Genomic DNA, 14,716 nt, shown 5'->3' with positions numbered 1-14,716 from the left:
TCAGGCCTCGACTATCATGCTACCCTCCAGCCTGAATTTTGGATTTCAAAATGAACCTTGCTTCAATAATTCCATTGTAACACAGTATTTCATTATTTTAGTACACTGCTTAACAGCAATGATAGATGAGGTGAGAAGATAAGAATTATTTGCAAATGTTAAACAGCTAAATGAAACAGGTTCAGCTAGGCAAGTATAATGTGTAAATCTTTTGTTCAATTGTTCATAGTTTTACCTACTTGTGACCATCGGCTTTCTTTGCACAGAAGGTCTGCATACCGATATGCCTCCAGCCATTGCTGCTGAAATGAGTTACTCCACATCAGCTCCCAGTAACACAGGTGGTGAATCTGCCTCCACTCTTCCTGAGCTGCTATACATTCCTCAAACTTCACCTGAGCCTGCATTTCCAAAGACAAACAGTACAAATTAAAATCAAGCAATTGTATCCAACAGCATTGATTCAAACAGGGACAAATGGGCTCAATTCCAAATAAAATGTTCTTAAAGTCAAGGCAACATTTGGCAATATTCAAGAGCATTGACAAAATTAAAAACACCAAACTCAGGAGGTAAACTTCTAACTGTTTGGAATCGACCTAATGGAAAGGAAAATAGACTTTCGTTGTTAGTTTCCTAACCTGCAGGTTCTTTAGGTCAATTATCTGTGCATCTTTAAAGTGATTTATTAATTACTATGCCTCCAGCACAATGTCAGAAAGAAGGTTTTTAGTTCATTTGCACCTCTGAGGCAACTTAGTAGTCTCTGCCTGCATGCACAAGACCTAAACAACATTCAACCTTGAGCTGATAAATAGAAAGGAACATTTTTCCTACATAAATGCTGGTTAATGAGCAAAAAACAAAAATCTCATATTTTTGGCATTCAATAGCATTATCACCTCAGAATCCAACATTGTCAATTTACTTCACAAATTAAATTTATTTTAAGATTAATTTATAGTGAAGAAACATGTACTCCTTGTTTAGAATTCAAGTTTCAAAATGAATGAAACCTATATCTCATCTAAAACAGTCAGCAGTCTGAGTATACTGTCTATTACAAACTAACAAAGGCTTAATGGAGCATGCAATTTAAAGTAACTCACCATTTCAAAGTTACCCTTGAGTATGCTTATTCTGGCGCCATAAAACATTATAATGGAACCCTAGAGAAAGAGCAAGGAGTTTGATATTAGAGAAACAGAATGGGAACAGGGCCTTCAGCCCACTGATTTCTTGCCAACTACTGTTCGCCCATTCACATTAGTTCTATATTATCCCACTTCCTCATCCATCTCCTATACACCCAGGGCAATTTTACAGAAGCCAATTAGCCTACAAATCTGTAGGTCTTTGGGATGTGGGAGAAAACTGGACCACTCAGAGGAAACCCATGCGGTCACAGGGAAAACATGCAAACTCTGCACAGATAACCATCCAAGGTCAGGATTTATCCCGAGTCTCAGATGCTGTGAGGCAGCAGCTCTGCCAGCTGCACTCAAGTTCAAGTTTTTTCCCCCATTTTTTTTCCCCCCAAGTTCGTGAGTTTATTGTCATGTCCCTGTATAGGACAATCAAATTCTTGCTTTGCTTCAGCACACAGAACATTGTAGGTATTTACTACAAAACAGATAAGTGTGTCCATATACCATGATATAAATATATACACACATGAATAAATAAACTGATAAAGTGCAAATAACAGAAAATGGGTTATTAATAATCAGAGTTTTGTCCGAGCCAGGTTTAATAGCCTGATGGCTGTGGGGAAGTAGCTATTCCTGAACCTGGTTGTCGCAGTCTTCAGGCTCCTGTACCTTCTACCTCAAGGTAGCAGAGAGATGAGTGTGTGGCCGGGATGGTGTGGGTCTTTGATGATACTGCCAGCCTTTTTGAGGCAGCGACTGTGATAAATCCCCTCGATGGAAGGAAGGTCAGAGCCGATGATGGACTGGGCAGTGTTTATTACTTTTTGTAGTCTTTTCCTCTCCAGGGCGCTCAAATTGCCGAACCAAGCCACGATGCAACCGGTCAGCATGCTCTCTACTGTGCACCTGTAGAAGTTAGAGAGTCTTCTTGACAAACCGACTCTCCGTAATCTTCTCAGGAAGTAGAGGCGCTGATGAGCTTTCTTGATAATTGCATTAGTGTTCTCGGACCAGGAAAGATCTTCAGAGATGTGCACGCCCAGGAATTTGAAGCTCTTGACCCTTTCAACCATCGACCCGTTGATATAAATGAGGCTGTGGGTCCCCCTCCTACTCCTTCCAAAGTCCACAATCAGTTCCTTGGTTTTGCTGGTGTTGAGGGCAAGATTATTGCGCTGGCACCATATGGACAGTTGCTCGATCTCTCTTCTATACTCTGACTCATCCCCATCAGTGATACGCCCCACAACAGTGGTGTCGTCAGCGAACTTGATGATGGAGTCGCACTGTGACTGGCTACGCAGTCATGAGTATAGAGTGAGTACAGCAGGGGGCTGAGCACGCAGATCACTGTGCCGAATTCTCTGTTCTATCAAAGTAAGCCAGATGCTACATTGCATGATCAACACAATTTAAAAAGGAAAATTATTTCATTTCTGCAGATACTGCTGCAATGTTTACATCCACTTACTAGCACAGATAGAGCTTGCTTTAACATCCAAAAAAGTGTAGATCTGAAAAGCAGCATTCTGTGATATTTGGAGACACAAGACTGCAAGTGCTGCAGATCTAAAAGTCCAAATAGACTACTTTGCAGAGAAGCACTGGAGTACAGAACAATATTTATCCTTCAAATAACACATGGCAGAGACGATCAGTTCGATATCTCTGTGCAGCTCTCCTGTGGATGTTTTCTGCAGTAGTTGAGTGAGTGTAAGGGTCAATTACATGCTCTTCAAGTCTCTTGAATGGAAATCAGCTCATAACCTTCTGACACAAAGGAGTGCTATTGAGCTAAGAGTAACACAATGAATTACCTTCAATGGAGTACTGCCTCTCTTGCAATATGAAGGGAGAGCACTATTATAGATCAAAATGGTGTGGGATAATTTCAAAACTTTACCTTTCATGCATTGGATGTTGTTCTCTATTATATTGTCTAATTTTCCTTTGAGATTCTCAGCAAGCCATTCCTTCTGTCTCGGCTTGCTTCTGGAAGTATATTATAACTATCTGATATGATTTGATGCACTTTCCTTATTGAAGCTTTACCAAAGATTTAGCCGGGTTTCCAGTGGAATCACTACCACATAAACGACACACAGAGTCATGTGTAGGAGGGTACTGCAGATAGATGCTGGTTTAAAATCGAAAATAGACACTAAATGCTGAAGTAACTCAGCAGGACAGGATGCATCTCTGGATAGAAGGAATGGGGGAAACAGGCCTTTTGGCCTAACTTGCCCTTACTGACCACTTACTCTACACTAATCCCACCTGCCTGTATTTGACCCATATCCCTCTAAACCTATCCTATGTACATGTCCACATATTGTTTAAACATTGTGATAGTACCCACCTCAACCACCTCCTCTGGCAGCCCCTTCCATAAACCAACCAGCCTTTGTGTGAAATAAATGTCCCTCAGGTTCCTATTAAATCTTTCCCCTTCACCTTAACCCTGTGTCTTGATTCCCCTAATCTGGGTAAAAGGCTTTGTGCATTACCCAATCTATTCCTCTCATGATCTTATACAAATCTTTAAGATCACCACTCATCCTCCTGCACTCCAAGGAAAAAACTCCTAGCCCGCTCAACCTCTCCTTATAGCTCAGGCCCTCAAGTCCTAAAAACATTATCGTAAATCCTCTCTGCACTCTTTGAAGCTTAACATCTTTCCTATAACAGGGTGACCAAAACTGAACACAATACTCCAAATGTGGCCTCACCAATGTCTTGTACAACTGCAACATAACCTCTCAACTTCTATATACTATACTCTAGCCAATGTGTTGAAAGCCTTCTTGACCACCCTATCTACCTGCGACACCACTTTCAAGGAACTATGTACCTGCACGGCTAGATCCCTCTGTTCTGCAACACTCCCCAGAGCCCTTCCATTCACTGTGTTGGTTCTGCTCTGGTTAAACTTCCCAAATACAACATCTCGCACTTATCTATATTAAACTCAATTTTTGACAATTATTTCTAACAAACAAGAAAAGATAGACATCAGGGAGGGAGCTGAAGCACTCTGAAGATGTTGTCTTTGGGAAAGGCACGATACAATCCAAGACCTAATTTGTTTAGATGATGAAGGAGATAGTGGAAAGAATGAGTTGCCCGCCTCCAGTCCTATATCATGAATCCATAGTATCCTTCTTATCATTGCTGAAGTAATTACTGGCATCTTACTCTCGCCTGTTCTGGTCTTAACTAGAGCTGCCAGTCCACCAAGGCAAACGAATAACTAGGGAGAGAACGGAACCCTTTAAAGGGAAGCTGGGGAAAAATCGCCGGGCCCTTTAGAGATATTTGTATCAGAGAAGGTGGTGCAAGGTTGGAAGATGACTATAATTGTGCCTCTATTCAAGCAAGTCTGGAAGGAAAAGCCTGGAACTACAGAGCCTAACATCAGTGGTGGGTAAATTATTGAAGGTGATTCTGAAAGGCAGGATCATATGCATTTGAAAAGGCAAAGGCTAGTTAGGGATAGTCAGCACATCTTTGTGCGTGACAAATGATGTCTCACAAATTTGATTGTGCTTTTGAAGAGATGACCAAGAAGATTGATGAGGGTACTGTGTCAGACATTGTCTACACACCGTCTGCTTTAGCAAGGCCTTTAAAAAAAGTAGCGCATTGTATGCTGGTCTAGAAGGTTATATCACATAGGATACAAATTGGATGCAAAATTGGCTTGAAGATGGGAGAAAGAAGGTGGTGTTCGGCCCACCATTTCGACTCCTACCAGTGGGCACCCATCATTTTAATCACATCTTCCAGCACTTTGCCAACAGACTTCTATGGCCTGGTAATTTGAATGCGCACCTGGACATTTTATAAATGATGTCAGCAACACTGGTCCCACCACTCTCTCCATCAGAGTATTGCAGGACCACATCATTCTAGTACAATCAAGTCTTTCCTATGGTGCATTAACCAGAACTGCACACTGTACTCCAGCATGAGCAACGTTTTATTAAGTTGCAGCATAACCTCCCTGCTCTTGTGTGAGCCAATAAGATAATGCCCAACTAATGAGGGTTAGTTGCTGCCTTCCTAACCACAATATTGCCTGCACTGCCACCTTCAAGGATGTTTGAACTTGAACACCTTCTGTTCCTCAAGTCAAGTCAAGTCAAGTTTATTTGTCACATACACATACGAGATGTGCAGTGAAATGAAAGTGGCAATGCTCGCGGACTTTTGTGCAAAAGACAAACAACAAAACAACCAAACAAATTATAAACACAATCATAACACACATATTCTTTTACATAATAAATAATGGAAGGAAAAACGTTCTGTAGAGTTAGTCCCTGGTGAGATAGGCGTTTACAGTCCGAATTGCCTCTGGGAAGAAACTCCTTCTCAACCTCTCCGTTCTCACCACATGGCAACAGAGGCGTTTGCCTGACAGTAGCAGCTGGAACAGTCCGTTGCAGGGGTGGAAGGGGTCTCCCATGATTTTATTTGCTCTGGAGTTGCACCTCCTGTTGTATAGTTCCTGCAGGGGGGTGAGTGAAGTTCCCATAGTGCGTTCGGCCGAACGCACTACTCTCTGCAGAGCCTTCTTGTCCTTGGCAGAGAAATTCCCAAACCAGATGGTAATGTTCCCGGACAAGATGCTTTCCACCGCCGCTGCGTAGAAGCACTGGAGGATCCTCGGAGACGCTCTGAATTTTCTCAATTGCCTGAGGTGGTAAAGGCGCTGCCTTGCCTTACTCACGAGTGCTGAGGCGTGTGATGCCCATGTCATATCCTCAATACTTTTATGACCCCCATCATTCATGGTATGTCCTAGCCTCATTAGTACTCTGAAATTGCATTTCCTCACCTTTATTAATGTTAAATTCCATCTGTCATTTCTCAGCCCATTACATCAACACATCAATATCTTCCTGCAGCCCAATACTACTCTCCACACTATCAACAACAGTACTCAGCTTCATGCAACAACATTTGTTTTAGAAAAGCATTGTTTTTCAAACAATTTATTTGCTATAGCGTGCTGCATTAATCCAGAGCGGCCGGGGTGGGGGGGCCAGGAGGCAGATGGGCCTCGATTAGTGGGCATGTGGGCATTTTGATGTCAGCAGCTGGCAAGCAGCGATTATTTTTTTTAAAGTGACTTTTGTGAAGAATTTAATTCAAAATCTGGGCAAATAATTGACCAAATTTAGGAAGGAGTGGATTTCTGAACTCATGTTAAATCCCAACCGAAATATGTAAACATCTCCGCGTTTTGCGTCTGGTTTTCGAGGAGATACGTTTCAAAGGCAAAATGACACGCACACACAGTTTAAAAAGTATATAGACAAAAATTATCGACAATGCCTTAAGTAGATGGTCTGCACCACCCTTAGAGTGCAACTATGGCTGGATAATAATTACCAAAGAAACTTGTATCCCAAGAATGAAAAATATTTTGATGATTTTTAAAAGATAATTTAAAAATATGGTGCACGAATAATGATATTTTTAAAACCTTTTTGTGAAGTCTTACTTAGATGGTAGTGGACACATCTTGATCCCACTAGTCAACAGTGGGATCTGGATCTTTGCACCAAAAGACCTAATTCAAATCAGCAAATTATAATTTGTAAAGATTGATGTTTACTTACATTGGGATACTTCTTGAGGTAGGGTTCAAGTAGTGATTCGGCTTCTTGGAGGTTGCCTTCACCTCCACCTGTTAAGAAGTTTCATAGTTCAGGGAATTTATTTTGCTTCATAAAAAGATACAACTGAATAGACAAGACATCAAATTAATATATTACTTCCACTAAAATGCTTACTCAAAAGGAACAAAAATATTCCTACATAAAATATCTTTCACGACATCTAGATGAGCAATTAAAACTAAGTACAGTCACTGATGTAAAGTCAGATATGTTCAACATAGAAACAGGCCACCTCATCCATGCCAACTAAGATGATTTCCCATGGTAATCCCATTTGCCTGAATTAGGCCATATCCCACTACTCCTTTCCTACCCAATTACCTGTCCAAATGCCTTATAAACATTGAGATATCTGCCTCCATTATCTCCTCTGACAGCTTGTTCCAGTTATTCACCACCTCTGTGTGAAAGATTTACCCCTCAGATCTGCTTTAAATGTCTGCCCTCTCAGTACAAAGGAGGAGGACTGACTGAACTTTGTTGCCTTCTACCACAGTGAAGAATGCTGTTGTGGATGTTTATGTTAAATTCTGTTGTATATTATGTGTTCTTTTTTCAACTGTATCGCTGCTGGCAAATTCATTTCACTGTACCTTAGTTGGTGCATGTGACGAATGAATTTGACTGACTTTGATAAGACTTTGCTCTGACTTTGCTCTCTAGTTCTAACATGTCCTAGCCTAGGAAAAGACTGTGACCAGTCGTCTTATCTATGCCCCTCATAAGTATGTTCACCTCTATAAAGTTACCACAGCATCCAGCATTCCAGTGAGAATAAACACATCTGTACTCTCTCCATTGTCACCACATTCTTCTTGTAGTGCAGTGATCAGAACTACACATCATACTCCAAGAGTAGTGTTTGTACAGCTGCAGCATTATGTCCCAACTCTTATACACAATGCCTTGAACTATGAAGGCAAGCATACCAAATGCGTTTTTCATGGCTTTATTGATCTGTGATTCCACTTCCTGTGCAACGTGTCGCTAAGGTCCCTATCCTTTAGTAAAACAGTGCTGGAGTAATCTGTGGGTCAGGCAGCATCTCTGGTGGACATGCATAGATGACGTTTCAGCTCAGAATCCTTCTTCAGACTCAACATGGATAGGCGGCGTATCGAGTTGGGACCCTTGCTGGCTGCCCCGCTGAGGTACTACAGCACTTTGTGTTTTACTCAACACTCCAGCATCTACAGTTCCTTGCCATTTACCATTTACTCCATATTTCCTAACACAACTCACAACTAAGCACATTAGCTCATACATTCAGGATTACTTTCCATCTGCCACCACTCCATCCCACTTTCCAGCTGACCTACGATATTGCTATATCTCTAAACAACCTTCTTCACTATCTGTGGCTCCATCTATTTTTGTTTCATCTGCAAACTTGCTAAATCATGTCGCACACATTCCTATCCAAGTCGTATGATGCAATCAATTGTGAGAGGGCCAAAATTTAATAGGAAGCTGGGGGGCAATTATTTCACTCAGAGTATGGTGGGTATATAGACAATAGACAATAGGTGCAGGAGTAGGCCATTTGGCTCTTCGAGCCAGCACTGTGGCGGTCCCTGGGGGGGTAGGCCACTCCTTGGATCATCCCCCTCGACGATTGAGGGACAGGGGCGTTGGTCTGCCACGGGGTTTACCGGTCGACTCCCGAGGGGTAGAGATAAGAGTATCGGTGTGTGTTCTTGAACTGTTGGAATTAAAAAGCTTCTTTTGAATCCGCCTGGCGTCCGGTCTTTTCCTGACCTTGACCAGGCCACTACAGCACTGCCATTCAATGTGATCATGGCTGATCATCCACAATCAGTACCCCATTCCTGCCTTCTCCCAATATCCCCTGACTCCGCTATTTTTAAGAGCCCTACCTAGCTCTCTCTTGAAACCATCCGGAGAACCTGCCTCCACCGCCCTCTGAGGCAGAGAATTCCACAGACTCACCACTCTCTGTGAGAAAAACTGTTTCCTTGTCTCCGTTCTAAATGGCTTACTCCTTATTCTTAATGCACTTGCAACAAGCTGCCAGACAAAGTAGCTGAGGCAGGCACCATAACAGCATTTAAAATACATTTGGACAGATATCCAAATAGGAAAGGTTTAGAGAGATAGAGGCCAGATGCAGGCAAATGGGACTAGCTTAGATGGAGCATTCTGGTTGGCATGGATAAGTTGGGCTGAAGGGCATCTTTCCACATTGAATGACTCAATAAAGATTCCAGCACTGATCCCTGCGATATACCACATTTTACAGATTTACAGAAGAACACCTATCCACCACCAGCCTCTACCTCCTATCACCAATAAAATGTTGCATTTAGTTCACCAACATGTCTTGCAACCCTAGTGCCTTAACTTTATTGTTCAGCCTACTATGTGGGATCTTGTCAAATGTAGGGAATGCAGCAGCCAGTTACACAAAACAAGATGCTATAAACAGTATCGCAACACTGAGCAAATAATGTTACCCTCTTATAAAACTATGTATGGTTCAATTATAAGGTGTGAGGATTGTGTGAATTGTTAGGAGACCCGAGGGGCAATTTCCTTATGCAGGGGATGGTGTGTTTATGGGATGAGTTACCAAAGGCGACTGTAGATGCGGGTACAAAAGCAACATTCAAAGGCCATATGGGCAGGTACATGGATAGAAAAGTTTTAGAATCGGGGCTAAACATAGGCAAATGGGACTAGCTCAGTTACAAACCTGATCAGCATGCAATAGTGGGCCTAAAGTCCTGCTTCCATGCTCTGTGACTTTATATAACCAATATAAATCCTCTCTTAGACATGTAAATATAATTCTGAATAAACGTACTGAAAGAAAATCCGTCCTTTCAATGTCTCTGAGCAGCATCTTTAAACAATCAATCTTCTCCAAGACATGTATAAAAAACAAAACCTGCACTGATTTAAACACCGCAGGGTCTCTCAACGTGTAATTCTAATTCTATTCCCAAGACAAAGATTAGGAATGATAAAATGACCCATCTTACCAAGGACTACGGTGATGTAAGTTTGATACATCAAGAGAGTCAAGACACTCAATATTGCTCTCAAGCTATGAGTAGTAGCACCTTCTCGCAGCATAGTTAATCCCAGATCCTGCAGCAAACAGTGACACATCAAAAGTTTCGAAGAACACAACCTAATCCCAACTCACAATGGATAATCATACAGCAAGAAAGAGCATATGGGTAATTATTTAGCATCACATTGCTGTTGTGGCCCCTAGTCTGTAGAGCAGCATCCTCCTCCCTATCAGATCTGCCCCCTCCATCGACTCTAAGCCCAGGCTCAAAACTTATTTTTATTCACAAGCGTTTGAATCCCCCTGATGCAGCTGATCTTTGTTTAGTGTCTTTGAACTGATTATTTGTACCTGTGTGCTGTGAGCATTCCTGGGTATGTCTATTTCTTTTTGTGATTTTAGCTACCTGCTCTGGTCTGTACAGCATGGGGTCAACGTGGATTTTTTTAAATGTGCTTTATAAATAAATTTGATATGATTTGATTGTAAAATTTCACTACAAATAGCTTCAAACATCTGCTGATCTCCAATTAAAAGAGTCCGAAATGTCCCCAAATCAACCTATCATCCAACATCTTTGCAAAATCCTCCCATTATTATCACTTTCACATTCCTGAATGATAAAAACATCCTAATTTATGCTTTACATGCATAAAGGAACAGGCAGAGCATGTGCCATCTTCCTTCTTTATGACACTTCATTTTGCTATGTTTGGAAATTTATTTAAGAAACACGTTTCTATTTATTTAAAAGGTTTAAGAAAATACTTTTCAATTTTACACTTTCTGATGTCTTTTTAAAGTATTCACAGATTTATCAAGCACAGACAGGAGCCTTACACAAGCCCCTCGGATCCATTATCTTTTGTGCATGGTGTTGCGTGTGGTAAGGAAAGGTCTTTAATGCATAGTGTTTTATTGAAGGATTTCCCATAAATATGCAGGGATGTGATCATGGGGAGCGTGTTGGGAGACAGAATGCATGAGTGAGGAATGGTGAGGGGGGAAAGATCATTGATGAGAAGTGAGAGGTCTTGTGTTACAATAGAGCGATTGTTTTTCCTTTTTTTTCTTCTTTTCTTTCTAAGGTCTTATTTCCTTTCTTTACTTCCTTCTCTAACTTCTTTCCTAAGGGGCTTTCTTTCCCCAACACTTTCCTGCACCTTCACGATTCTTGTTCACTTTCCTTACTTCTTTTATTTCTATCTTTTTTAAAGCTCGAAAAACGAAGTGGAGAAGTGAGAGGTCATTGATGGAGGGAGAGGAATGGAGAGTGGGTGGGATGAAGAGATTAGTGGACAGGTCCAAGTGAGCCTTAAAGACTGAGTCAGGTGAAGACAAGGTTGTTAAGTAAAAGATCAAGGGATGCCAGGGGAAAGTCTGGTACGGCATGGCACAGGCACAGTGTGTTGAGGGTGTGTAAAGGCTTTGGTAATGGTGGTGACAGAGTAAGGTAATGTTTCCCTTTCTGTGACTCTTCCTTGGTCTTAGTGCAGTTAGGTTACTGGTTTGCTCCTCCTGAGGATGTGGGAGTTAAGGGAAACTTCCAGTATCCCCGAGAACAACACCTGTGGGAGGTGCGTGAGGGAATGAGTTAACGGGGGTGTGGAGGTGGACGATTGTTCAGAGAGCAGCAATTAGATCTGTGGCACCAGCTCTGGCTCCGAGGAACAGTGGAGCAGGGCAAATACAGACAGGGTTTGAGTGGGATAGAAGACTCATTGGTTAGGAGGATAAAAAGAGACTCGAGGATTGTAGTGTGGCCTCCCTGGTGCAGGATGCCTCAGAGCAGCTGCAGAACAGTCTCAAGGGGGAGGTCGTTGTGTGCATTGGCACAAATAACAAAGAAAAGGTATGAGATATCTGGATTTTCAGACGGCCTTTGATAAGGTGCCGCACGAGAGGCTGCTGAAGAAGATGAGAACCCACAGTGCTAGATTGAAGATACTAGCATGGTAAACGGTTGGCAGAATGCCAGAAGGCAAAGAGTGGAAATAGGGGGCTTTTTCTGGTTGGCTACCAGTGACTAGTGGTGATCTGCAGGGGTCAATAGACAATAGGTGCAGGAGTAGGGCATTTGGCCCGTCGAGCCAGCACAGCCATTCAATGTGATCATGGCTGATCATCCCCACTCAGTACCCCGTTACTGCCTTCTCCCCATATCCCCTGATTCTTTAAGAGCCCTATCTAGCCCTCTCTTGAAAGTATCCAGAGAACCGGCCTCCACCGCCCTCTGAGGCAGAGAATTCCACACTCACAATTCTCTATGGGAAAAAAGTGTTTCCTCATCTCCGTTCTAAATGGCCGACCTCTTATTCTTAAACTGTGTGTGTGGTCCCTGGTTCTGGATTCCCCAAACATTGCGAACATGTTTACTGCTTCCAGCCTGTCCAAACCCGTAATAATCGTATATGTTTCAATAAGATTCCCTCTCATCCTTCTAAACTTCACAGTATACAAGCCCAGCCACTCCATACTCTCAGCATACTCCCGCCATCACGGGAATTAACCTTGTAAACCTACGCTGCACTCCCTCAATAGCAAGAATGTCCTTCCTCAAAATAGGGGACCAAAATTGCAAACAATACTCCAGGTGTGATCTCACTAGGGCCCTGTACAACTGCAGAAGGACCTCTTTGCCCCTATATTCAACTCCTATTGTTAAGAAGGACAACATGCCATTCGCTTTCTTCACAGCCTGCTGTACCTGCATGCTTACTTTCATTGACTGATGGACAAGGTCCCTCAGATCCCATTGCACTTCCCCTTTTCCCAACTTGACACCATTTAGATAATAATCTGCCTTCCTGCTTTTGCTATCAAAGTGGATAACCTCACATTTATCCACATTAAACTGCAGTTTCCATACATCTGCCCACTCACCCAACCTGTCCAAATCACCCTGCATTCTCATAGCATCCTCCTCACAGTTCACACTGCCAACCAGCTTTAAAGCCCTGTCCCACGGTACGAGTTCATTCCAAGAGTTCTCCCGAGTTTGCCCTGATTCGAATTCGGAGATTTACGGTAATGGCCACTCGTCGGTACTCGGGCTCTTGTGGACATTTTTCATCATGTTGAAAAATCTTCACAAATCTTCCTGTGCTTACCTGCCGTTAGCGAGTCTTCCGGAGTACTTGCCGTTAGCGCTAAGAGACGTCCCCGAGCTCCGACGTACCCGCTACGTTCATTCTCCGTGTTTTGACAACTCGGGAGAGCTCTTGGAATGAACTCATACCGTGGGACAGGGTTTTTATGTCATCTGCAAGTTTGTTAATGTTACTTTGAATCCCTTCATCTAAATCATTGATGTATATTGTAAATAGCTGCGGTCCTAGCACCGAGCCTTGCAGTACCCCACTAGTCACTGCCTGCCATTAAGGTACACGTTAATTCCTACTCTTTGTTGCCAACCAATTTTCTATCCATGTCAGCACTCTACCCGAACTCTACGGATCTTAGAAGGATGACGGGGCACGTCATTGAAATTTACTGAATAATGAAAGGCCTGGATAAAGAGAACGTTGAAAGGCTGTCGTTGTTGGAGCTGCTACTGTTCACGTTTTTTTGTTGAGTGAATTGAAGGCTTTGTGGCCAAGTTTGCAGATGATACGAATCTTAGAAGGATGACGGGGTACGTCATTGAAATCTACTGAATAATGAAAGGCCTGGATAAAGCGGACGTGGAAAGGCTGTTTAGGAGCAGAGGGCATAGCCTCAAAATAAAAGGACGTACCTGCAGAAAGGAGAGGAGGAACTTCTTTAGTCAGAAGGTGTTGAATCTCTCGAATTCATTGCCACATTCGGCTGCGGAGGCCAAGTCTTTGGGTATTTTTAAAGCAGCGATTGACAGGTTCTTGATTAGTAAGGGTGTCACAAGGTTATGGGGAGAAGGCAGGGGAATTGGGTTGAGAGGGAAAGATTGATCAGCAATGATTGAATGGTGGAGTAGACTCGATGGGCTGAACTACCTAATTCTAGTCCTATGACTTGTGAAAAAATGAAGATCGCACAGAGTTGATACAGGGAGTTAGTCAAACTTGGATTATTTACTCAGGAGCGTCAGAAAATGAGGTGAGACCAGATAGATGCATAGAGGATGATGAGAGCCATAGGTAGGGTAAACAGTCAAAACCTTTTTCCCAGGGTGGAAATGTCAAAAGCTAAAGGTTTTAAGATAAGAGAGACAAAGTATTTTCGTGGTGGGTGCCTGGAGCGCACTGCGAAATGTGTTGGTGGAGGCAGATATGATGGTGACAGTTAAGAGGCTTTTAAAAAGGAATATGGATATGAAGGGAATGGAGAGATATGGAGCACGAGCACATATGATGCCAACATTAGATAATGCTGGCATAATTTTAGGCACAGACATTGTTGGTAGAAGGACCTGTCCCTGTGCTGTACTGTTTTACATTTTATTAAAAAGGTTAAAAGCAGGATCTCAAGGGAAGTGATCTCCGAATTACTCCCAGTGCAATGTGCTGGTGTGAGTAGTAATGAGAAGATAGGAAAGTTGAGTACATGGCTGAAGAATTGATGGGCAGGGATTCAGATATGTAGACCATTGAAATCTCTTCTGGGGCAGAGATTATTTATAATAGAGAGATGGGTGCACTTGAACTAGAATGGAGGGTAGGCTTGCTCGTACTACATGAGAAGGTTTAAAATAAATTGGCTGGGGGTGTGTGATCTAGTGCAGTAGTGAGGCAGCTGGCAGGCTGAAAGTCAGTATTTGAAGTCACCAACAGCAAGTTCAGTAGACAGCGTAGGCAGGGGCAAGACAGGGAGCAAGAAAAGGCATAGGATTAAATTGAACTTAAACTGCATTAAATTAAGTTTAT

At 42.5% G+C, this 14,716-nt stretch overlaps 1 protein-coding gene across 2 annotated transcripts in view; it reads right to left on the bottom strand.

The window, feature by feature from the left end:
• LOC129695567 (tetratricopeptide repeat protein 39B) overlaps nucleotides 1-14,716 on the bottom strand; it is a 123,605-nt gene that overhangs the window by 25,303 nt on the left and 83,586 nt on the right. For both annotated transcript variants that reach the window (XM_055632646.1, XM_055632645.1), the window contains 4 exons: nucleotides 9,841-9,949; nucleotides 6,779-6,846; nucleotides 1,110-1,169; nucleotides 240-401 (listed from right to left, as the gene is read on the bottom strand). In XM_055632646.1, coding sequence (XP_055488621.1) covers nucleotides 240-401; nucleotides 1,110-1,169; nucleotides 6,779-6,846; nucleotides 9,841-9,949 — 399 coding nt within the window. The remainder of the gene's footprint in view (nucleotides 1-239; nucleotides 402-1,109; nucleotides 1,170-6,778; nucleotides 6,847-9,840; nucleotides 9,950-14,716) is intronic.

The sequence above is a fragment of the Leucoraja erinacea genome, chromosome 3 (assembly GCF_028641065.1).
Source record: "Leucoraja erinacea ecotype New England chromosome 3, Leri_hhj_1, whole genome shotgun sequence".
NCBI classification, from domain to species: domain Eukaryota; kingdom Metazoa; phylum Chordata; class Chondrichthyes; order Rajiformes; family Rajidae; genus Leucoraja; species Leucoraja erinaceus.
The sequence above is the reverse complement of the archived record's forward strand: the minus strand, read 5'-3'. Positions and strand labels throughout refer to the sequence as shown.